The sequence below is a fragment of the Xyrauchen texanus genome, unplaced genomic scaffold (genome assembly GCF_025860055.1).
Source record: "Xyrauchen texanus isolate HMW12.3.18 unplaced genomic scaffold, RBS_HiC_50CHRs HiC_scaffold_328, whole genome shotgun sequence".
Taxonomy (NCBI): Eukaryota; Metazoa; Chordata; class Actinopteri; order Cypriniformes; family Catostomidae; genus Xyrauchen; species Xyrauchen texanus.
The window spans coordinates 13,032-37,585 of record NW_026266296.1 but is presented as its reverse complement, the minus strand read 5'-3'; the positions used below and the strand labels follow the sequence as shown (position 1 = coordinate 37,585).

The 24,554-nt window shown below is 37.6% G+C and overlaps 1 protein-coding gene across 1 annotated transcript; it reads left to right on the top strand.

The window, feature by feature from the left end:
- Positions 1–7,212: 7,212 nt before the first annotated feature.
- On the top strand, positions 7,213–23,624 carry LOC127642051 (vasoactive intestinal polypeptide receptor-like; the record flags this gene model as incomplete). The annotated part of the gene is made up of 10 exons (XM_052124791.1): positions 7,213–7,426; positions 7,744–7,841; positions 8,964–9,096; positions 12,754–12,907; positions 13,333–13,393; positions 15,609–15,675; positions 15,782–15,873; positions 15,971–16,100; positions 17,160–17,201; positions 19,833–23,624. Coding segments are annotated over 10 exons (1,183 nt in total), but the record flags the coding sequence as incomplete, so codon positions are not given.
- Between the last annotated feature and the right edge of the window lie 930 nt (positions 23,625–24,554).

Here is a 24,554-nt window from a genome sequence, read left to right as displayed (position 1 = left end):
TCAGTAGACACTTTACTGTATAATAAACATTTGCATGACATTAGACAGACCTCAGAGAAATAACATGTTAGCCTAGAATAGATGGTTGAATTTTGCAACGTAGGGCTAATTGATTTGACATGCATGGCTAATGGTGTGTGGCAAACAATGTAATTGCCGTGATGAGTAACGTTACTCAAATGTGCAAATAAATCCAGCTGTGTATAGCAAATGGGAATTGTACATTTAATAAAAAGATACAGTCACCCTTTCTTTTTCTTCGGCATATTTTTCGTCATCAGATGATGCAAGTTATGGTTTTGGTTGTTCATTAAGAAACAGCAATACCTACTGTCATCGTACGGTTGTTGTAGGTGTAGGTGCATGTTTAGGCCTCGCAGGTGCCTGTTTAAAACGTATTACATATTTGCTCTTTTGACATTGCACTACGTTGCACAGTGTAATTTCACAAATACAACATAGTTTAGGCATAATAACCAGTAAAAATGTAATGGCGATCATAGAGGTCAAATATGAAGTAGACAGTACGTTAATAAAATATCTCTTATTTTCAAGATATAAATGTAATGCAACAGTAATCTAAGTTACTTAATTCTACATTACTGCTGCAGTTAAGTTTTCTATGCAAAATGTTGCAGTTAAATGTTTTTATTACAGGTTAAAATAGGGTGATCAGATGAGATGAAATGGGGTGGGGGGGTCCTGTAGTCTAATATGTAGTCATTGTTCTTTGCCAAAGTATTTTTTTCATTGTTTTCTGTGTATTTTTTCTGTGTGCCGCGACAAATCAATCACTCCTTTACGACTGGCTGCACATTAATTCACTGAGCTCGCGGCTGCTGCAACTTGTGCTCTCTTCACGACTCAACCTCCACGGACAGTTTTTAATGTTTTATCAGACAATAACTACTCAAGATTTTGCTGTAGTATAATTTTCGGGCCAATCAGGGCTGATTCGGGATTCGGGACAACAGCTTAGATTTTGGGATTGTCCCGAATTTTTCGGGACTTCTGGTCACCCTAGGTTAAAATAATGAACCACTTTCACCGACATTAAACTTCCAGTCCTGAAACGATTTATTATGGCTCCCTCTGGTGGACAACAGCTACCACCAGTCCAACTTAGCATATATGCATACAACCATGTAACAGTGGTTTCCATAATTAAGCATATTAAGCTTATGCTTTAATTATGTAGTTTTGAAAATAATATTCTAAACTACAAGTGGATCTGGTGGGGCAGCAAAGTCTAGCTCTGGGGACGTGGAATGTCACCTCACTGGGGGAGAAGGAGCCGGAACTGGTGAGGGAGGTGGGGTTACCAGTTGGATCAAGGTACCGACAGGCCCGAAGGGCTGCGGCCTCGGCCGTGAGGGAGGCAAAGCAGTGGGTGTGGGAAAAGTTCGGAGAAGCCATGGAGAAGGACTTTCGGTCCGCACCAAAGTGCTTCTGGAAAACCGTCCGCCACCTTAGGAGGGGGAAACGGAGAACCATCCGAGCTGTATACAGCAAAGATGGGACGCTGTTGACCTCAACCGAGGAGGTTATTGAGCGGTGGAAGGAACACTTTGAAGAACTCCTAAATCCCAAAATGCTCTCTAAGCTAGAGGCAGAGCAGGAGGCCGATGTGGGATCAGATTCTATTTCCCTGGGGGAGGTCACTGAGGTAGTCAAACAACTCCACAGTGGCAAAGCCCCGTTGATTGATGAGATCCGACCAGAAATACTGAAAGCTTTGGATGTGGAAGGGGTGTCATGGATGACACGCCTCTTCAACATTGCGTGGAAATATGGGACAGTGCCTAAGGAGTGGCAGAACGGGGTGGTGGTTCCCCTCTTCAAAAAGGGGGATCAGAGAGTGTGTGCCAACTACAGGGGTATCACACTTCTTAGCCTCCCTGGTAAAGTTTACTCCAAGGTGCTGGAGAGGAGGGTTCGGCCGATTGTCGAACCTCGGTTTGAAGAAGAACAATGCGGTTTTCGTCCTGGCCGTGGAACAACGGACCAGATCTTTACCCTCGCAAGGATCCTGTAGGGGGCCTGGGAGTATGCCCATGTATGCTACATGTGTTTTGTGGATCTGGAGAAGGCGTATGACCGGGTCCCCCGGGAGAGACTGTGGGAGGTGCTGCGGGAGTACGGGGTGAGGGGGTCCCTTCTTAGGGTGATCCAATCCCTGTACGTCCAAAGCGAGAGCTGTGTCCGGGTCCTCGGCACGAAGTCGAGTTCATTCCATGTGGGGGTTGGTCTCCGCCAAGGCTGCGCTTTGTCACCAATCCTGTTTGTGATATTCATGGACAGGATATCGAGGCGTAGTCGGGGTGGGCAAGGTGTGCGGTTCGGTGGGCTGGGGATCTCAACGCTGATTTTTGCAGATGATGTTGTCTTCATGTCATCATTGGTCCGTGACCTTCAGCTCTCACTGGATTGCTTGGCAGTCGAGTGTGTAGCAGCTGGGATGAGGATTAGCACCTCTAAATCTGAGGCCATGGTTCTCAGCAGGAAACCGATGGAGTGCGTACTCCAGGTAGGGAAGGAGGTATTGCCCCAAGTGAAGGAGTTCAAGTACCTTGGGGTCTTGTTCACGAGTGAGGGGACAATGTAGGGGGATGTTGGCCGGAGAATCGGGGCAGCGGGGGCGGTATTGCACTCGCTCTATCGCACCGTTGTCACAAAAAGAGAGCTGAGCCGAAAGGCAAAGCTCTCGATCTACCGTTCAATTTTTGTTCCTACCCTCACCTATGGTCATGAAGGCTGGGTCATGACCGAAAGAACTAGGTCGCGAGTACAAGCTTCCTCAGAAGGGTGGTGGGCTTCTCCCTTAGAGATAGGGTGAGGAGCTCATTCATCCGTGAGGAGCTCGGAGTAGAGCCGCTGCTCCTTTGCGTCGAAAGGAGTCAGTTGAGGTGGTTTGGGCATCTGGTAAGGATGCCCCCTGGCTGCCTCCCTAGGGAGGTGTTTCAGGCACGTCCAGCTGGGAGGAGGCCTCGGGGAAGACCCAGGATTAGGTGGAGAGATTACATCTCCACACTGGCCTGGGAACGCCTCGGGGTCCCCCAGTCAGAGCTGGTTAATGTGGCTCGGGATAGGGAAGTTTGTTGCCCCCTGCTGGAGCAGCTGCCCCCGCGACCCGACTTCGGATAAGCGGTTGGATGGATGGATGGATGGATGGATGGATGGATGGATGGAGAAAATAACATCCATCACAAAACTGATGGGGAGAAACACAAGAATCAGAATAACGAACACATGCAAAAATAAATTGAGTAGCTACTTCAGCACCACGGACAGCATAATTGATTCGTATAGAGCACTTTTGAGGCTTCAAAGTTATTAGGCATGGTCAAGGATACCAATATGTGTTTATTATATGTGATGTTTTGTGAGTAAAAGTCAGAAAGAGAGAAGAAAGCTTCCAATAGGGACACAGAGAAATACATTTGCATAATGATCTTCCCACCCTCATCCGGAAGGCAGAATCCCAGACAGCATTCAAAAAACAACTGAAGACTCATCTCTTCCATGAGTACTTAACATAAAAAAATAAAATAACTTTCCTTCTCCTTTAAATCCTCCCTTTTCTGGTTTTTGCTACTCTGAGCAATACCTGAACTTTGTATTTTCAGCACTTCTTGCATGTTCTTGCCTCTTCACGATGACTCGCTTGCTTTAGTCCTCAGTTGTAAGTCACTTTGGATGAAAGCGTCTGCTAAATGACTAAATGTAAATGTGAATAAGGAATAAACATTGAAAGCAGTGTTATACAGATCTTCGACAGACAAACAGTCCTTGAGGCAACATGGGCGATTACAATACTTGTTTAAAGTACATAATTTTATGTGAGTCAAAAAAGATGTAAATGTATTCACATGCCAGTTACATATCACAATGACATCTATATTGCACAAATTAATGTCCACCACAGAGAGATTTGTGTCAACTAATATTTTCAATGGATAGACACAAGCACAAAGGGAATAGGAATAAAAGTCTCTTCTGGGCATTGTTCACAACTGAGAGCATATAATTGTCCAACTTGAGATCATGAACACTGCGACGGTGCAATTTACATCATCTGCACTGGCTTGGGCACTGTTGTGACTGAAACAGAAAAACAGGGAAATTAATGTTATTACTCATCAATTACAGAAAACAGAAGTCTTAAAAGGCCATTTATTTTGTAAAACAACATCAGAATGTCCTGAAACATTGTAGTTGACACCGTGAGAAGGTGTCCTCTCTATCTGAGTTGAAATTGGTCTGTGGAAAAAGGTAATGAGATTTGGGGGGGCTCTTATTTTGGAATTCAACATCAGAATGTCCTGAAACATTATAGTTCACACCTTGAGAAGGTGTCCTCCCCACCTGAGGTGAAATTGGTCTGTGGAAACTAGGACTTTTATTTTTATGATTTTCTGAATGTGTAAACAAAACATCTAATATTCGAGCTTGGGGAGCTCTTATTTTGGAATACAACATCAGAATGTCCTGAAACATTGTAGTTGACACCTTGAGAAGGTGTCCTCTCCACCTGAGGTGAAATTGGTCTGTGGAAGCAAGGACTTTATGTTGTATGATTTTCTGAATGTATGGATAAAACAGGTAAAATATGAGTTTGGGGGGCTCTTATTTTGGAATACAACATCAGAATGTCCTGAAACATTGTAGTTCACACCTTGAGAAGGTGTCCTCCCCATCTGAGGTGAAATTGGTCTGTGGAAGCTAGGACTTTTATTTTTATGATTTTATGAATGTGTAAACAAAAAATCTAATATTCGAGTTTGGGGGGCTCTTATTTTAGAATACAATATCAGAATGTCCTGAAACATTGTAGTTCACACCTTGAGAAGGTGTCCTCCCCATCTGAGGTGAAATTGGTCTGTGGAAACTAGGACTTTTATTTTTATGATTTTCTGAATGTATGGACAAAAAAGGTAATATATGAGTTTTGGGGGGCTCTTATTTTGGAATTCAACATCAGAATGTCCTGAAACATTGTAGTTCACACCTTGAGAAGGTGTCCTCCCCACCTGAGGTGAAATTGGTCTGTGGAAACTAGGACTTTTATTTTTATGATTTTCTGAATGTATGGACAAAAAAGGTAATATATGAGTTTTGGGGGGGGGGGGGGGGGTTCTTATTTTGGACTTCAATATATCATGCAGTGACAGGTTGTGAGGTGTGCTAAAATCTTTCTTTCTTTCGTTCTGTCTTCCTTTCTTTCTGACAGACAGACAGACAGACAGAATAAATGAATGCATGTGAAATTGCCTTAGCAGGAATTAACTTGTTTTAGTTCTGACGGTCATACCGCAATAACCAGTGTATAAGCTCACCGCAAAATATAGGTGCGGCTAGTTTGACCGCTCATTTCGAAGTGGCGGCTGGCTTGACCGCAGTCTTGAAGCATGGGTTCAGTACTAATCTAACATTTACTAAGAACAGTTTTTTGCCTGTGTAAATACAGTCTGTTAATACCTTCTATTCAAATGATCATTTAAAGCCTTTCAAGGAATTATGAATGCTATGCATGATAAAAGTACTTGTGAGAAGTAAATTCAGCCTGATTGTGGTTACATTTTTGCTAAATGTTATTTGGTGTTTCATTACATGTATCACTGCAGTTCCAAGTGAAATGTCCACTGTGTGGCACTGAAAGCAGGTTAAAAATGTTCTCACAAACAGATGTCAAGAGTATCCAGCTGTAAGTTTTAAATCAACAAAACCTACGACCAACCCTAAACCTTAAACCTAACCGATAGTGTCATAAAAATAAATGTGAGATGAAAAACAGATGAGGTTTTTAAGGTTAAAGGTGCACTTAGTAATTTTATGAATATTTACACTGACAACTAGTGGTGCAGCATCATTTAAAATCAATAGTTTTCTGTTTCGGATGCCATTGTTGAAATTCACAATTCACAGTCAGCCAGGATTCATTTAATTCCTGAGTGAATGTGTCAAAAGTCATTGTTGTTGTAGCGCATCTAGTGTCCATTTCACCAAGAAACTGCCCCAAAAAAATAATTTGTAAAAATGAATGTAAATAACGTGATTATTTTGAGACCAGGTTGCAAAAACAATAACTGATTTGAATATACACTTGACAGGAAACAAGCATGACAAAACAAATATTGATATTCTGGTCTCCTGTCCATATGGAAATTTGGGTGCGTGAAGTGCTACTTCATTGACTTATTTGTTTTTAGTTGCTGGCTGATATTTTGTGACATTTCGTTACCAAAATTCTGTTATAATTTGTATATAGTAGGTTTACATCAAACCCTATATACAGTACTGTTGTGTATTTTGGTCTACAAGTGTAGACTGATGTGTTCTTTAGAGGTTATGCTTACCTTCTTTAATGCCAGAACATTCCCTAAGAATGACAAGTTTCCTTTAAACGAGAGTATATAACATGTTCAGGTGTAAACATGTTTGTTTTATTCATGAATCATCTCTTTAATTGTTAGGAGCAGGCAAAGCGTCCACAATAACATGTATTACAGAAGAATACAACTAGTGACAAACAAACCATAAAAAAATAAAGAGTAAACATCTGTACGATATTTTCATGCTCAGTGAAGTTAAAGGCAAACTTACTATCCTTTCCTCTTAATACAGCAAATACTTTGGGAGGTTCTGTTTTTCAAAATTCCATTCCTTTCTATTCATCTTCTGTTGTGTCAGAGAGGTCATTATTTGAATTCCATGATGTGTCCAGTCAGTAAAGTGATTTTGCAGCAGATATTCAGGCAGTGATAAGACATAGTAGAGGTACAGCTGTTATTTTTCCTCTTCCACTTGGCATGATTACCTGATGACGAGCTACACTGCTTTCTGCTTCACAAAAACAGACCTGGTGCAAAAATCAGCACAATTCTATCTAAAGTCCTCCAGGCCTGAGAGGATTCTCGAGCCAGTGAACGTTTAGCACAATCTAATCAGGTGCTGAAATCTGCTTCTCCAAAATCCATGGAAGACTGTTCCAAAAATCTCTTCCAAAGTTAGATATTGCTCAAAATAAATCAGATCATGAAATTTTGTGTTGCAACATAGGAAAAAGGTGTTCCAAGTTTGTCATTTTATGCAAGTAATTTCCTGTTGATTAATTCATCGGAGTCTTGGGTTATCCATGAAGTGCTCATTTCCTTTGCTTATTTTGCAGTAATCGGTGGCCTCATCTTTGGCTGTGTGCACTGTGTGTCTGAGTAGCAGTGATTACTGGAGGAACGAAGCTGTGATTGTAACCTCTGGTTTGACACTCTACATTTCTCTCTTTGTTTTTGACATATTCTCTGCCCTTTTGCCCTGTGCAGGAAATATTTCGAAGAGCTGTACTGCCAATGGCTGGACAGAAATAAACCCAGTTGTCGTTGCGTTTAATTGTGGCTATAACCCCAATATCACAGAGAATGGAAATGTGGTGCGTATGATGCTGTGCAGCATTTAAGCATTTAAAAAAAAATAATGTTATCAAGTTCATGGGTAGTTCACAAGTATTGAGCAAGTTAGTAGTCAAATATTCAGTTAAATGTCAGAATTGTAAATTATTGTGTTTGAAAATAATAATATGCTAAATTGCTTTAAAGGAAATTGCTAGCTGCTAAATGGCACCTAACTAAACAAACATTTAAGGCAATCATTAGCTGGCATGTAGTTCTGATTCCACTGCTTTTTAATCATCATCAGTGTGTTTCTGAGTTTATTCATCAATTGTTCACTGTGTTTTTTCCCACTTAGGGTGAATTCCTGGGCTCTGTGAGAATTGGATACACCATTGGTCACACTTTGTCTCTTATATCCCTCATCATTGCCATATTCATACTGTGCTTTTTCAGGTAAATCCTCCAAACACATCACTTGACTCGTGTTACAGGAGCATAATAGCACTTTATGGCATTTCCTGGATTCAAGAAACTCCCAAATATCTCCCATTTGTTGTTTTGCTGTTCTCAGTGGATGCCCACATTTTATGTCCAACAGTGAATCAATGTTGTGCTAAATCATACTGCTGTCAAACCAGATGACCTTGCTCAAAATGCTCTGTTTTATATCCCAGTTAATACATTGAGAAAGGCCACAGATTCAGGCATTTGATGGGGTTATACACAGTTCTCATTATTGCTCAACCTCTCAAACACTCAGAGGGCTTAGAGGTTTGTAAAATCTAACTTGTAGTTTCTCAATGATAAATAAGATCCACAGAATGTTCCACTCTTGTGATCTTATATGAAGAGTTCAAGAAAGATCTCAAGAGTATTTAAAGCTTCCTCTGTTGGTTTTTGAAGTCCTGCTGAAAAAAACTTTAGAAATTGTAATAGTTACGAGTCTAGGTTTTTTTGGGACATGTTCCATTAGGATTTAATGGCATGTATTGGTTTCCATTATAGATACATAATGGTCTCTAAAGGTATCCATTAGACACATCATGCCACCAATAGAAGCCAACATATTACCTGTACAGACCATTATAGTTTTCATTCAAATACAATTAGCATTACAACCATTAAAACCATTCGAATTTCTTTTAGAGGTTTCTTTTGTTTTGTTTTCCGTTGTTGTTTTTCAGCAGAATTAAACAGGAACATAGGTCTTGGGTGTCTGTGCACAGTATGTAAGCGTTGAATGTAAGATTCATGAATATATGACTTGCCTACTCTTTTTTGAAGGGTGGACAATTAGCCCAATGTGTTTGAATAGAATGAGTGGATCTCCCCTTAATGTGAACAGAGTAAAACAACATATCCTGAACATTGACTTGTTCGCCTGAATTTAGATAACTATATCTGTATGAAGTACAGTATATATAGTGGACGGAAGTACTTTTGTGTTTGTAGATGTATTTCAAATACATAGTCTATTATTTAGCCCTTTGCAAAGACTTTTAATTGTTTTTAATTGTTTCATTCATTGTGCTGAGACAACCCATTCTCTTTCTCTCATTGTCCTTTGGCTCCCAGAAAACTCCACTGCACAAGGAACTACATCCACATTCACCTGTTCATGTCCTTTATATTGAAAGCTTTTGCTGTGATTATGAAGGATGTGGTCCTGTATGAGGTGGAGGAACCTGACGACTGCTACTATGGATCTGTAAGTGTTTTTTAAAATTGTCGTTATAACCAGCACAATAGTCCCTTCAGATCTTTCTAAATCCAATTTTGCCATGCAAAAGCAAAATGTAGTTTCCAATATTAATTTTATATTTCCATGGTCTTCTGTCTTATTATGCTTTCATAGTTTAAAGGAATAGTTCACCCATAAATGAAAATTCTGTCATCATTAACTTCTGTCATCTTGTTTCAAACCGTATGACTTTCTCTATTCTGAAGATCACAAAGGTGATATTTTAAATATCCCTGATTTTCATACAATGGCAGTTGATAATGACTCACTTAAAAGCCTAAGGTAGTCCAAGTGCACCATATTCAAAGTCTTCTGAAGGTGTATAATAGATTTTAGTGAGAAACAAAAAATACATTATTTTTCAGTCAATATGTTCTGCCATTTTCATTGTGCATTCATAAATGCAAGGGTGAAGCTCATTCACCATATCTCTGTGTTCACATGGCCTGTTCATACTTCTGCATCGAACCTACAATGTAGGTTCCATGTGCAGGCCAATGCATTGGTTTGCATTTTAAGTTCTGCGTTGGTGTTTCTGCTTTGTTTTCTAAGTTCACAGCCAAAAATGCTGTTGTTTTGAGAGAAAATGCCTTAATTTCTGAAATAACTGTACATTTCATAAATAATGACAATGCAATTCATGGATTCAAAATTATTTATTAAATTATTAAACTATTGTTAAATTCAAAATTAAATACATAAACCATGTTATATTTAAGTACATATTATTTATTATACATGTTGCCTGCCATGACGAGAGACAATAAATCAGGCATATACTGTATGCTTGCATTTGAGTTGCTTAAATTATATTAAATAAATAATGTGGTGTACTTTGGTGCTCCGTTTTATAAATAACTGCTTGCTTGATTAACACAAAAGGGGTGTCTCTGGTAACACAATGGACCAATCATAGCTGTTGTGGTCTATGTCGTAGGTTTGACACAGAAGTATAAATCGGCCTTAAGAACATGCCATTGTGAACAAGCTTCTCCTGCTTTCATGAAAGTAACTTACATTTTGGTTAGTTTCTCACCAAATCCTATCATATGCCTGCAGAAGACTTTTATGACACTTTGAGTGCTTTTTTAATCTTTAAAGTGAGTCACTTTCAACTGCAATTGCATGGAAATCAGCGATCGCAACATTCGTTGAAATATTTCCTTTTGCGTTCTGCTGAAGAAAGAAAGTCAGATGGGTTTGGAATGACATGAGGGTGAGTAAATAATGACAGAATTTTGGGTGATCTATTCTTTTAATGTTAGCGTGTCAGGTTATTGTAATTGACTGCTCTTCCTCACCAGAAATAAACAGCACAGCACAAACCCCAACATTAATAGACTGTCAGGATTAAATTAGCTCTGAAGTATTGTTATAAGGTTTGCTCTTGAATTCTGGTTGTCAAAGTGCTCTTTATACTCATTTTGTGACGAGGCGTAGCTGTGTTTGAAAAATGTCCTTCAAGATCTTTGAAGAGTGCGCTAATGACCTCCTCTATCCGGATATGGACAACGCTGTATTTACCCAACATCATAGTCATGTTTGGTTTGTTTAGTTCCATTTGTGTAGTTATGAATAGCATATGCTGTGCTCGGATTTTCTGAATAATTGTGTAGCTGTGAAATTCCCTTAATAACAGTGAGTCTTTTTGGTAATTAGAAAGGTTTTTTGAAGGCCTCTGTGTGTTAGTGTGTGTATTAGGGTTTAGTTGTACTGTTCTCTTGTATTCTGTGTGTGTTTGTCCCTGTATAAACACTCTTCATCTGGGTCTGGCTGAGTGTTCTGAGCAGTCTAGATGCAGCTGCTGGCCAACACAATAAATAACATCTGTCACAACAGGGTGCGCAAACACTCATGATGGTATGGATCCCCACTGTAAACTCCGGTGCAAGGTCACATAGTACTGTAACATATCTGACATTTGAATGGTCCATAGATTAATCAGGATTAGTTTGATATTGTCATAAATTAAAATGGAGTCTGTATTTGTTGGGGATCATTTCTTTGAAATCATTCAAAGGCAGTGACACTTTAAGGACTACTTGTAGAAAGATTAATTGAGGAAATGTATCTCTCAAAATGGCTGTTGTAGGATTGGCTTTTTTGATCATGTTTGTTTACTCTGTAAAAGGTAATAACCTGCAATTGTTACTTTAAGGAGCTACTTCTACTTGGTCTAACCATTGAAACCTAATGTATTCAGGTTGATTCAGTGATGTTAAATAATATTTTTGACTATTATAAACTATTTCATTTAGATGTTACCACATGAAGCAAATGTTAGGTTACATTTTTTCAGTGCAGAACATGTATGCACATTAAATGGACCAGCCTGAGAAACATGGGCGGAGCCAGGTGTTTTTCACAGGGGTGGCCGGGCAGGGGCCAGCGATCAGTCTGTGGTGACACAGCATTTGCGAGTGAGGTGGCCAATGGGGTGGACAGGCTTCAGTCCATGGTGTCCACGGCCACCCCTGGCCACCCCCTAGCTCTGCCACTGCTGAGAAATACAGTTTCTAAAATTATATAGTTCTGAGTAGGTTGGGGATCGATACCTTTTTCGCGCATCGATAATCGGAAGAATTTCCAGATGACTATCGATATATATCAGGCATTGTTTTAGATATAAATAATGCTGCTCGTTGCGCAGAAGTCTTTGTCTTTAAAAAAAATTACAAATTAGACACAACTTTGGTAAAGTGTGAGCGGCAGGGCCAATAGAAAGCGTAAGCACACCGGACTTGTCAGGTGAACGACATGGTGCGCATTAAAATTAAAAATAATTATGTTATATATGAATTATTATATAATAATGAATCATTTATTATAGTATGCACCACTGCTAAGCTAAGACTCCTGAGGCTGCACATTTTTGATGCCTCAAAAATATATATATGACGATCAATAATCGATATATCTATATTTTTTTACATCTATAGTTCCGACTCTGAATTCTGATTGGATGAGCCGCATTCTAAGCCATTGTATAATGTCTGTAAAAGCAAAAAGCCACCCTAACCCGTGGCAAAATCACTGTAATTCACAGACTCTCATGGCTTATTTAAGTTAAAGGAGCAACTGTATTACACCATTAATGTCAGATTTTATTGCTTATTTTAAATATATTAGTGAAACTTTATCTTAAAGTTTAGAGATTTCGGGCTGATTTTTGGGAGTTACCAAGTACGTTGAGTGAACTGACTTGCCTTAATGGAACTTTGGTCAAAGGCTGTGTGCCTGTGTGATTTCATTATCATTATGTTATTATTGGTTATTGCGCTGAAAATGATTATTCCAATAATTATGAAATGCTTAAAGGCGATCATTATGCAGTGCAGGTGCGGTATATACTACTATCAGCACACTAGAAATAATAAAAGCATCAAACATTAACAGAATAGCATACAGCAGTTCTTTATATGTGTTTACCCTTCATTTAATGACCCTCTTCAGAAGTGTTACACAATGTTTTCTTGTGTCTAGCACATGCAACAAACTAGCACAGTAAACAGCAAAGGCATTCCCTTTGTTTAAATACATGGTAAACATGCAAGACCGCAGTTCCTGTTATAATATACACAAGTGCATAATATTTCTAAACAAAACTCTCTCTGCATTTCACAGGTGGGCTGCAAAGCTGCAGTGGTGTTCTTCCAGTATGGTGTCATGGCCAGTTTCTTCTGGTTACTGGTGGAGGGTCTTTATCTCCATGCTCTCCTGACTGTATCCTTCTTCTCTGAGAGGAAGTACTTTTGGTGGTATATTCTCATTGGCTGGGGTGAGTACGCGCTCGTATTTCTCAGTATCAGTGAAATAATTAGAAATTGCCCAAGGTCTCGTAAATCTTCTCAACATTAGAGCAACACCTGTCAAATGTGAAAGACAAATTGATCACTAAAGTCAAAAGGACTTTGTGCATGTTCACACTCACTATTTGATAATTAGCCTCTCCTTGATGTAATCACTGTACAGTATTACAGTAGTGTTGGAAAATGTTACACATTTCTATAAATTTAAAGTAGGATCAGATCTATATTTCAGGATCTAATTATCATGTAGGCCAATAAAGTAGGAGATCTGTGTAAACATGCCTTCAAACTGATACTTAAAAATGTATCAAAACTGAATATATAAAAAATAATTACAATATAGATTTTTTTTTTATCAAATATTGTAAGTTAGTTTGTTTTCTGTGTGTGATAGGAGTTCCAGGTGTCTTCATAACAATCTGGAGCATCACAAAAGCTTATTTTTATAATATCGGGTAAGTAACTGCTTGTTCACAGAACAGCACTAATCTTTGAATCAAAATTAACTTAGCTTCTTCATTACATTTTTAGATACACATTCATGGGAGAGAGATACATCGATTCTGCTTCAACTTTCCGTAATGTTACTTTAGAGTAACTTTGAAAAACACATTCATTGAGAAAAGGATGTGGTTAACTTTATGATTTTTTGAGCTCAATTTTTTGAGCTTTTGAATTTCTGCCTTCTGCTCTTCTTCCGATAGCTACAATACAGCTGACAGGTTAAATCCTGTTTCAACAATCTTCACTCAAGGCTGAACCTTTTGGCAATAATTGACATACCTTAATTGAAGTCAATAGACTATATTCAGAGCAGATCTCATATCCTGTAAAGAGAGTTTTTAGAAGAATTGATGTGGATATTTGTATTGATTGATTGACTGACTGACTGACTGACAGATTATGCCTGATCTCATAATTTACGTGACAATGCCTACGTTTTTGCAAACCAAAATGTTGTGCTTCATTAAATGTTTGGCTGCAGTTTTCCAGTGAAATGTCCAGCGGGGGTGCCAAAAACAAGTGAAATTGTGTTGTAATTAAACAAGATTTTTAAGGTGAATATTAGAGGGATGTTTTAATGAATATCTCCCAAACCTAAAACTTTAACCTAAACCTAACCACTAGTGTCTTTAAAGATAAATGAGAGATGAACAAAACAGACATCCTTACCCAACTTCTAAAACGAACCGATAGTGTTTTTTTAAAGCAAATTTGACATGAAAAGCACATTTACTGAAACAACATAATATAATTTTGTGTCACTTTTATGGCATTTTCGCTTCACTTTCACTTTCATGTCAATTGTCTTTGGCTGGGCTCAAGGCTTGATCTCCAAGTCCCCAATCCAACACTTTTTCAGGTGAGCTACAGTGCAAGCTGATCATGTTGGAATAAGTGTGTAAATGTAGGTGGGTCTATAATACAAGCCTAAAAATGTGCCTTTTTTCATTTGATGCATCAGAATACGTGTTTTGATATCATAGCATAGCAGGGTATGAGTAACAGAGCAAAAACTAAAAATAGTTTATTAAAGTCATAAACAGCTATAGCACCCATGATTTGTGTGAAAGTTAATGTAACACAAAGTTGATGTATAGCACCTCTGGTGTTGATTTCACTAGGAAACTGCAGCAAAACGTTGAAAGACTAGGTTGCACTTATTGATTGATTTTTATTTTGTTTGTCTGCAATGGCATCAAATCTATATGTGAACATTTATTGTGGCTGTTTTTAGTTAGAGTTATTTTATGATTTCAAAAAGAAGAATATTATATGAAGTCAAAAATATGAATTATACTAATTATATACACTGTATCATCAGACCAGGATTAACACAGTGTGGTTTGGTCTTGTCAGGGTCAGAGTTAGGTGTCATAAGAAAGAAAACCTTTAACAGTTTTTTTCAGCCGATTGGTAGACCATAGTTTGGTTGTAGATTAAAAATGTTAAACCACTTTGAATCAGACCCAGATATGATTTTCTAAGTTTCTGGCGCAAGATAATCAGATCCCCACCCTCAGTGCTATTTAGCAGGAAACTGACTTGTTGGTTGTTTAGATACAGAGATGGACCACTGTTATTAAGATTAACAGAAGAAATTGGAACAGCCAACGGATAAAGCAAAGGAAGTCCGACCTTAAAGGTAAAAGAGCCAATCACTTTTTAGATACAGACATCGCCTGTCAATAAACTTGAGAACGCACATACGCATTAGCTGAATCAGCCTGAAAATAGCCTTTTTTAGCATGATTGAGCTAAAGATGCACAGTTTATGATACCACTGCTGATTTTAATATGCTCTTTGATCATAATCTTTCCCCATTCAAGTAGATAGCTGCTCTTTTATGTCACTTGTTTACATTGAAAATAGCTGCCCCCTGACTGCCAGGGAGCATTTCAAAGATGGCCGCCAAGAGGACTGACTTACCTTGAAAGGGACTTTGGGTCTTTTGAACATGATAACATTGATGGAAGAGCAGAAGTTAAAAAGAATCCTCTCAATTTTACATAAAACCCAAAACATTTCAACCAGTTGGTTGAGGACAATATTTTTTCCATGAATGGTCAAAATGGAAAAACAAATCTGCAAGAATCTTTTATTTATTATGTCTTTGTTTTTTTCTTCCTTGTTTTGACTGTTAAATGGGTATTGTTTTCTTTTGACAGATGCTGGGATTTTATTGATGATGATCTGTGGTGGATTATAAAAACCCCTATTTTGATAACAATACTGGTGAGTGACAGTTGTGCTGAACTTTAATGAGAATTTCATTGTAATGTGGCAGGTGGTGAATAAAGTAATTAAAATAGGACCTCATCTGTTTATGCTGTTTTTCTAGATTAACTTTATTCTCTTCATTTGTATCATCCGGATACTTCGGCAGAAAATCAGTTGTCGAGATATTGGGAGAAATGATTCACACCAATACTCGTGAGTTTATTTTGAAGTTTATAAACGCAAAGATCTTACATACGCAATATTAAATTACTTTTGTTTTTCAATCTATGCCCTTTCATTTGATTTGCAGGAGACTGGCAAAATCAACTCTACTTCTGATTCCTCTTTTTGGAATAAACTACATAATCTTTGCCTTTATGCCTCATTACATAGAGTCTAATGTGCGTCTGGTGTTTGACTTGATCCTGGGGTCCTTTCAGGTAGGCAGCAGGGGACTGAAAAACACACACAAACCGTTTTACTTTGCCATAAGCAATGCTTATCTAGTCTTGATTCCCCAAATGGCAATAGAATACTAAAAATGGCCACAGTGACAGACTCACCGTGGGATCTGCCGGCTTGCCTTATCCCCAGATATCCCCAGTGGTATTTATTCACTCCGTGTTTGTTATTCAGCCAGATGAAAGGTTGTATGTGGATAGATAAAATGGGCTTGAAAACTGTATGACTGATCATGCATCATTTCTACCAGAAAGACTAATCATGTTATGGGGATAGAATTGTTTCCTTTGGCATAAGCCACGTCCTACGGTTCAGCGCTCAGATTCTTGCTCGAACCGTCAAATCCTGCCAAAAGATGATGATGGCAGGGAAGAGGAACTTACCCCTACATTAGGACGGGACCTAAACTTGTGGCGAAGGGGTGGATGGTGGGTAAAACCAATGCACATAACGAGTGATGAATGACAGCTGTAAGGCTTATAAAGCAGATGATTGGATGAGATGCATAAATTGAATAAATGGTTATGAAGAACAGTCAACTTTACGTTGACTGTTCAGCCAGTTCCCGTCTCCTCCTTGCCCATCCTTGAACTACAGAGGAGGGCTGAACAGTCAATGTAAATTTAATTATATTAATGAACTTAAAACCAACATAAACAAACATGCAATGCGGCCACGTGCATCTTACTCTCTCGAACCGGCATTTCCGGCTACCCCTTATCTCGCTGATAAGCTGTCCTGCTGATCGGCTGATTCAGCGCCGGCCATGTTCCATCACGGCCCGGCCACGCCCTCCTCCTCATCACAATGGTGTAATGCTCACATGCATTTAAGACTCCAGTCATATCAGTAACCTTATAAAACTGTTTTATTCTACATGGAGAGGGTCCGCACATGGGGGGTGCCATGTTAGAATCACATGACCAGCTGAATACTACTTGCTAAATCTCAGTAACCGCCCTGTTATTGGACACTATTGTGACTTTAAATCTGTCCTGCAGCAGCTCATATTAATTGCCCTCTTTGTTTTCCTTCAGGGATTTTGTGTTGCTATCCTGTACTGTTTTCTGAATGGAGAGGTAATATTATCAGCATGAAAATATTTTTGTGGATTATACAAAACTTAAAGTGGCCCCAAGCAGTATTTGGACATATAAGTCACACATAAAAGTGTTGGAATGTCATTGCATTAGATAACAAAATATGTAAGCATCTGCAAACAAAATGATGCCAGAGCTTTTTCAGTTCCCCTCAATTTCACATAGATGGCTCAGCAGTAGTTCATCACCAGTTTTGAGTATATTACTTTAAAATGACATCTTTCACAGATTCCTAATTACATAATTCCCTAAATTTGTAATCAGATTAATTTGCTTGTCAATTAATTGAAAAAGTAATCACATTACTTATTACTTTACTTTTAAGGTACTTTCTAAAACACTTTTCACAGTTTTAATTTTCCACTTGATGAATTCATAAAAAGTTCTATATTATAACGTATGTACAGTCCCTTCAGCTGTCACAAAAATGCGCAGACGTACATACATGTATGAGCATAATTCATATTTTAAATGTATTCTGCATGAATAATATTATTTAGAAATATGTATATGTGACAGGTGGAGGGCGGGCCGGGTCATGATTATACACACCCGGTCCCTTATCAGGCTAATTAAGACTCTGAGAGGGACTGCGGAAGGTAGTGCGAGGAGAGAGAGATTGTTTTACGGTCAGTTGACCGTCGTGTGTGTTTGTGTCTTTTGGTTAAGTTCTTTCATTAAACTATTATTTATATTGTCAAGCCGGTTCTCATGTCCTCCTTTCCCTTATATTCCCTTTACACAAACACACACATGATGGTCAGCTGACCGTAAACGATCTCTCTCTCCTCGCACCACCTTCCGCAGTCGCCCTTTATCCCTCTCGGAGGCTTAATTAGCCTGATAAGGGACCGGGTGTGTCACATTGTAATCCAAGTAATGATCCTAAAAGTAATTAACTTAATTCAAAGTCAGTAACTGTAATCTGGTTGCAAGAACTTAAATTGTAATGCATTGCACTACTTTTGACTTTACAAAGGTAATCAGATTAAAGTTACTAATTGCTATTGGCAAGTTCTCTGACATTTGACAACCAAATACTTTTTGTCTTCATTTTAAAATACGAGACTTGCTGAGTACTTTATTAGGAACACCTGTAAGCCTACTTATTTATGCGATTATCTAATCAGCCAATCGTGTGGTTGCATGCAATGTATAAAATCATGCAGATATGGGTCAGGAGCTTCAGTTAATGTTCACATCCACCATCAAATCCACCATGGAAAATGTGATCTCAGTAAATTCATGCGTGGCATGATTGTTGGTGCCAGATGGGCTGGTTTGAGTATTTCTGTAAAGGTGCGTACACAAGGTGCGTACACACTGCCAGCGACTTTGTCGCTGCAGGTCGCCAGTGGCTGGCGGTGAAGTCGCTAGTGGGTGTTCCCACTTCTGGTTACCTAGTAACGTTTATAAATGACATTCACGGATGTCATTCCATTGCTGTTGACAGCGAATCTCTTTTCTTGCCACTAAAAACAAACATTTTGGAGGGAAAAGACTAAATATAAATGGAATCAGTACATAAAATACTTTATATCAAAGATGAATGAGAAACAAGGCGTGCTGTTTGCCATAGCAGCTGTTTATCTGCGGCGAAAATGCAAATGCCGGTCTGTCTGGGTCCATAAAATCCCCGCGATCTCAGATACACCTTTCCACGCAGTATTTTTCTTAAAAATATCCTTGTACATGGGAAGAGACATATCATAGAGCACTGGAAAATTTGTAACAGCAAGAATTAGCCTTTCATCCATCTTTCCGTTACTGCAGGAGCTGAGAGAGAGAGAGAGAAGGATCACGTGAGCTCTCCCGTCTTCTCTCCTATTGGCTGTCGCTTCCGTTAGTCGCTCTTCATTTGAATAAAGTTGAACTTATCTCATCTAGTCGCCAACGGTCGCGACAGCTCGTGTCGCCGGAAGTCGCTGTGCTCTCATTGAAAATGAGTGGTATGGAGTCGCTGTCGCGCGCGATATCGCTGGCAGTGTGTACGCACCTAAAGTCGCTGGCGGTGTGTACGCTCCTTAACTGCTGATCTCCTGGGATTTTCATGCATAAAATCTTTAGAGTTTACTGAGAATGTGCCAAAAACAAAAAACATCCAGTGAGCCGTAGTTCTGCGGACAGAAATGCATTGTTGATGAGAGAGGTCAATGGAGAATGGCCAGACTGGTTGGAGTTGACAGAAAGTCTATGGTAACTCAGATAATCACTCAATTTAGTGAGCAGAATAGCATCTCAGAATGCACAACATGTCTAACCTTGAGGTGGATGAGCTTAAACAGCAGAACACGTCAGGTACTTTTTAGGACCATAGTGTTCCAAATAAAGTGCTCAGTGTGTGTAGATCTCTTGTTTTATCACTCTAAACTACTTTTTGTGAAAAGTTTTGTTTGTTATCTTTCTTTTAAATAAAAACCACTTGCTTTGATAATTTGTTGTCTAATGCAGTCACATTCAAACATTTTTAAGTGTATTCTACAGTAAGTGTCCAAATAAATTTAAGGACATCTACATATAATTTGGCTGCTTTGTTGGAAATCATTTTGGTATGTGTGCTCATCTGCTAATAACATGTTGAAGTCACATTCTTCTATCTATTCTCTCCAGGTTCAGTCTGAGATAAAACGAAAGTGGAGGCGGTGGCACATGCAGAGATTTCTTGGAGCTGACACAAAGTACCAGCAGCCCTCGATGGCAAGCAATGGTGTAAACTTCAGCTCCCAAATCACCACGATGACTAAATGCAGCCCCACCACACGCAGGGCCTCCGCCTGCCAAGATGACTTATCTTCAGTCTGAGCGCTGAGTGATGCTCCGTCTATGACAGAGACAGAGACCAATAAATCTGTGCTCTACAAGCACTTGCACCACCATCAATCATCTCCAAGGTTGCAGCTCAACTCTATCCAGTTGTAACTATGCATCTCATTGCTCAATAGCAATGTGTAGGCAACAGCACACATCAGTGCTCATTTTTGTTGATTTGGCACGAGACATACATAAACTATTCAATCATAATGATGTATCCTCATAGCCATCCCATCATACACATACATATGTAAAATGTACGTGTACTTATGTAGACACTACAGTTTTGACGTTTGAATGTTTTTAAGAAAACTACTGACTCTGAACAGCAAGGTACACTGACTTTAAGAAAAGGATGCAATTAAAGCACATTTTCTTAAAAAGACAGTTCACCCAAAAATGAAAATTGTGCCATCATTTATTCACCCTCATGTTGTTTCACACTTGTATGATCTTTCCTTTCCTTCTTGGGTGGAACTCAAAATATGTTAGGCTGTAGAAAAGAAAGAGAATAGTGAATGATATAATCATTCTGTCGAACATATCCTTTTGCTAGTTTTTGGGTGAACTATCCCGTTAACCTCAGACTTACAGACCCATGAGATTGTTTGTGAATAACACTGTGGACAATTCTATGCATAGTGAGAGTGATTTACATTTGAATCGTGATCTCCTTCCATAGGCATGCTCCTGTACACAACAAAACAGGCATTAATCCTCAGTGTTGGTGTTTGGTGTCTATCTGTGATAGCATACTGTTCTGTTATTCTGCTTTCCCCTTATTATAATTATCAAGATTTAATTTCTTAAAATTTTTATATTACCTGTAGTAAACTGAATGGTGACCTTTTCATTCTTTATAGACCTAGATGTATTTTTATCTCCTTCCTTATTCAAAGAAACATTTATGTGACTGACTTAGACAATCTGATATTCGGCTAAAATCCTATTCTATATGTGTTATATGACTGCGATATTTGTTTCAATGTAATTGTGTAGCTAATGTATATACAAAAATATGCATGGGTTGTGTAACTGTGCATATAAAGACAATAGTGTAAATTGTTTTCATTTTTTATAAGAATAGTCTTTGTAAAAATGATTGTCTTTCAAAAATGTTATGTGTAGCGTTTATCATAGCTGTTATTGCTGGCATGTAAGTGGTCCTGCATGTTTTCATGCACAGATCTTATACCTCAGTGTGAATATGTAGTCAAGAGGACATGTCTTTAAAAGTGTTGTTGCTATTCTATGAAAGTGTCTTGTAGATGTTGTCATAGCAAGAAAACAGAACATGTTTATTATATTATGTTATGACACACTTCTCTGATTTCCTGTGTCATATTTTCTCTTTCAAAGTATTTATACACTAACAATATTGCGGGAACCTGCAATTAATACCTCAAGGATCTATTTCTACTTGACGTAAACCATAAAATGACTTTCGTTTAATCAGTTTAATATGTCAGGTGGACTTATTATATAATATATATTATATATTATATACAAATTTGGACTTGAATAAAACCATTTTATTAGATCTTAGTATTTAAAGCACATTTTGTTAGGTTACCTGACACGTGTTGGGGAAGTTACTTAAAAAAGTATTCCACTATAAATGACTAATTACCTCTATAAAATTATAATTAGATTACTGATTATTCATCGAAAAGCAATCACGTTACTAATTACTTTTAAGTTTCTTTCTTAAACACATTTCACAGAAAAGTGTTTTTTTCTTCCGCTGAACAAATTCAAAATAATGTCTATTTCCTCCTTGTTGCACACAAATCATTCACTCAGCATCATGTGCGATGATTTGTTAGGGGCACATACCTTTCAGCTATCACAGAAATGCAAACAGACATACATATTAACATATTTTTGTTTTAATCTTTTCTACATAAATAACACTAGTAGTATAATATTTTTTTTTAAATATCTGTAACCCAAGTAGTTAGCTGAAAGTCAGTAACTGTAATCTGATTTCTAGAATCTTTGTAATACTTTGTAATCAAATTATGCCCAACACTGTCTGATAAATGTGCTACATTTCGTAACATCTACATTAACTGGTTTGTTTCAAGTCAGAAATATTATTTAACATGTCTAAACAATAACAATAACAATTTTTTTTGTTATAAATGTTCTCATCATTTACTCACCATCATGATTTCCCAGATGTGTATGACTTTCTTTCTTCTGCAGCACAAACAAAGATTTTTAGCAGAATATTTCAGCTCTGTAAGTCCACACAATGTAAGTGAATGGTGACTAAAGCTTTTTTAATCTATAAATCTCGAGTGGTTTAATCTATATCTTCAGAAGCGTATATGAAGGGTGTGAGTGAGTAACAGTTCAATATTTAAGACCTTTTTTACTATCTATTTTCCTACAGCCCAGTAGGTGCCGCTATTCACAAATAATGTGAATCACCAAAAACAAAAGAAGAACGCAAAAGTGGAGATCCCTAGTAAAAAAGGACTTAAATATTGATCTGTTTCACACGCACACCTATACAATTGCCTCTGAAGACATATATTATACAACTGGTGTCTTATGAATTTCTTTTATGCTGCATCTATGTGATTTTTGGAGCTTGAAATGTCTGGTCACCATCCATTTAAATAGTTTGAACCTACAGAGCTGAAATATTTTTCGAAAAATCTTTCTTTGTATTCTGCAGAAGAGAGAAAGTCATACACATCTGGAATGGCATTACAGTGAGTAAATGATGAGAGAATTTACATTTTTGGGTGAACTATCCATTTAAGGGTCAGATCAAGTAGAAACAGCTTCAGGTAACAATTACAGGTTACAGGTTATTACTTTTGGTGATAACCTGGTGGGAGGAAACCTTGTATAGTTCTTGTGTCATTATCAACATGCCAATAAGCGCTTCAATTTACAAAGACAACAGAATTTTTCAAAATGAAGAATTTGTTTTATTTATGTGTTGCTGGTAGGTATTTATATACAAAGCACTTAAAACAGATACAATGTACTGTATGAATTCTATCATTAAGTCAACAAAATCAATCATTTTGTTTTCATATAATGTGGATACATTTATCAAAAACAGAACTTATTATGACCTGTTATGAACAGAGCTGTTATGACATTCAAATATTGTGCAAGAGTGATGAAGGGAGAGAGAGAAACAGGACTGTAACTGAAATACAAAGAGGAAAGTGTGGGTAAGAGAGGTATTTCATCATTGTTTACCTCCCTCTGAAACACATCTATGATTTATTTATATATAAAAAAGCCTCTTAGCCTCTCTCTCCTTATACCTCTTTAGAAGCATGAAAACCAGTGAATGCATTGATTGTCCCACCAGACAGATTAGATTAGCATTACGCTAAGCTAAAATGCTATTTCTAGACATTTGACTTGCACATGTTACCAGGCACGATCATATTTTTTTATCAAGAAAATTCACGTTGGATCATAATTTCTTTTTTTCAAGTAAGACCTTAAATATTAGGAAAAAAACTTATTCTTGATAATAAATTTGTATTGTTTTCCTGTAAATAAATATCTAAAAATCATTCAAACAAGATCAATTAGATTTATCTAACTGAATAAAATCTTATGTTTTCAGAGAATGTATTTTCAATGTGTATTTTGTCTTACTGTACTGGCAGAGTGTTTATAGTCAAAACAAGTGAAGAAAATCTTCCAGTGCTGAAGTAATCCAAAGTATTTAGAATACGATATTGACCTTGAGTAATCTAACAGAATACATTACAAATTATATATATATATATATATATATATATATATTTATATATATTTTTTTTAAATGTATTCTGTAATCTGTAGTGGAATATATAACCCTCCCATCCCTGTCTCCAACAGATAAACAACATTTAGTTTTTGAACTGAGCAGAGCCAACAGTAGGCAGTCTTACCAAAGGTTTTTTTTTTTTTTTTAATGTATTTTATGAGTGGACTCCCATGGGTGGAGGGCTAGAAAGGAAGCCTAGAAGCACATCATGTTAATTAGTTGGTTGTTATATTAATGTAAGTCATGAGCTGCACAATATCTGGCACTCTTTTCAATGTATGAATTCATTCTTGTGACAGGCAGCCTCAGAAGGTAAAAAACTTATGTACCGATAACGACCATATGACATTTTACACTTAAATTGGCATAACTCAATAATACAAACATAAACATCTTTGTTTACAAGGCTTATTAATTAAAGACCGTTACCAACATGGGTTTCTATTGATTGTTTGGTAACACTTACAATAAGGTTACATTTGTTAACATTAGTTAACAACATTAGTTAACATAAACTAACAATGGACAATAGTATTTTTATTAACTAACATTAACAAAGATTAATAAATGCTGTCAAAAATATATTGCTCATTGTTCAAATGTTCATGATACCTAATGCATTAAATAATGTTAACAAATGGAACCACATTGTAAAGTGTTACTGATTGTTTGATTTATGGACATTTCTGATTGACAGTAATGTAACCTCTTTCATGTTGTAGACTAAATAA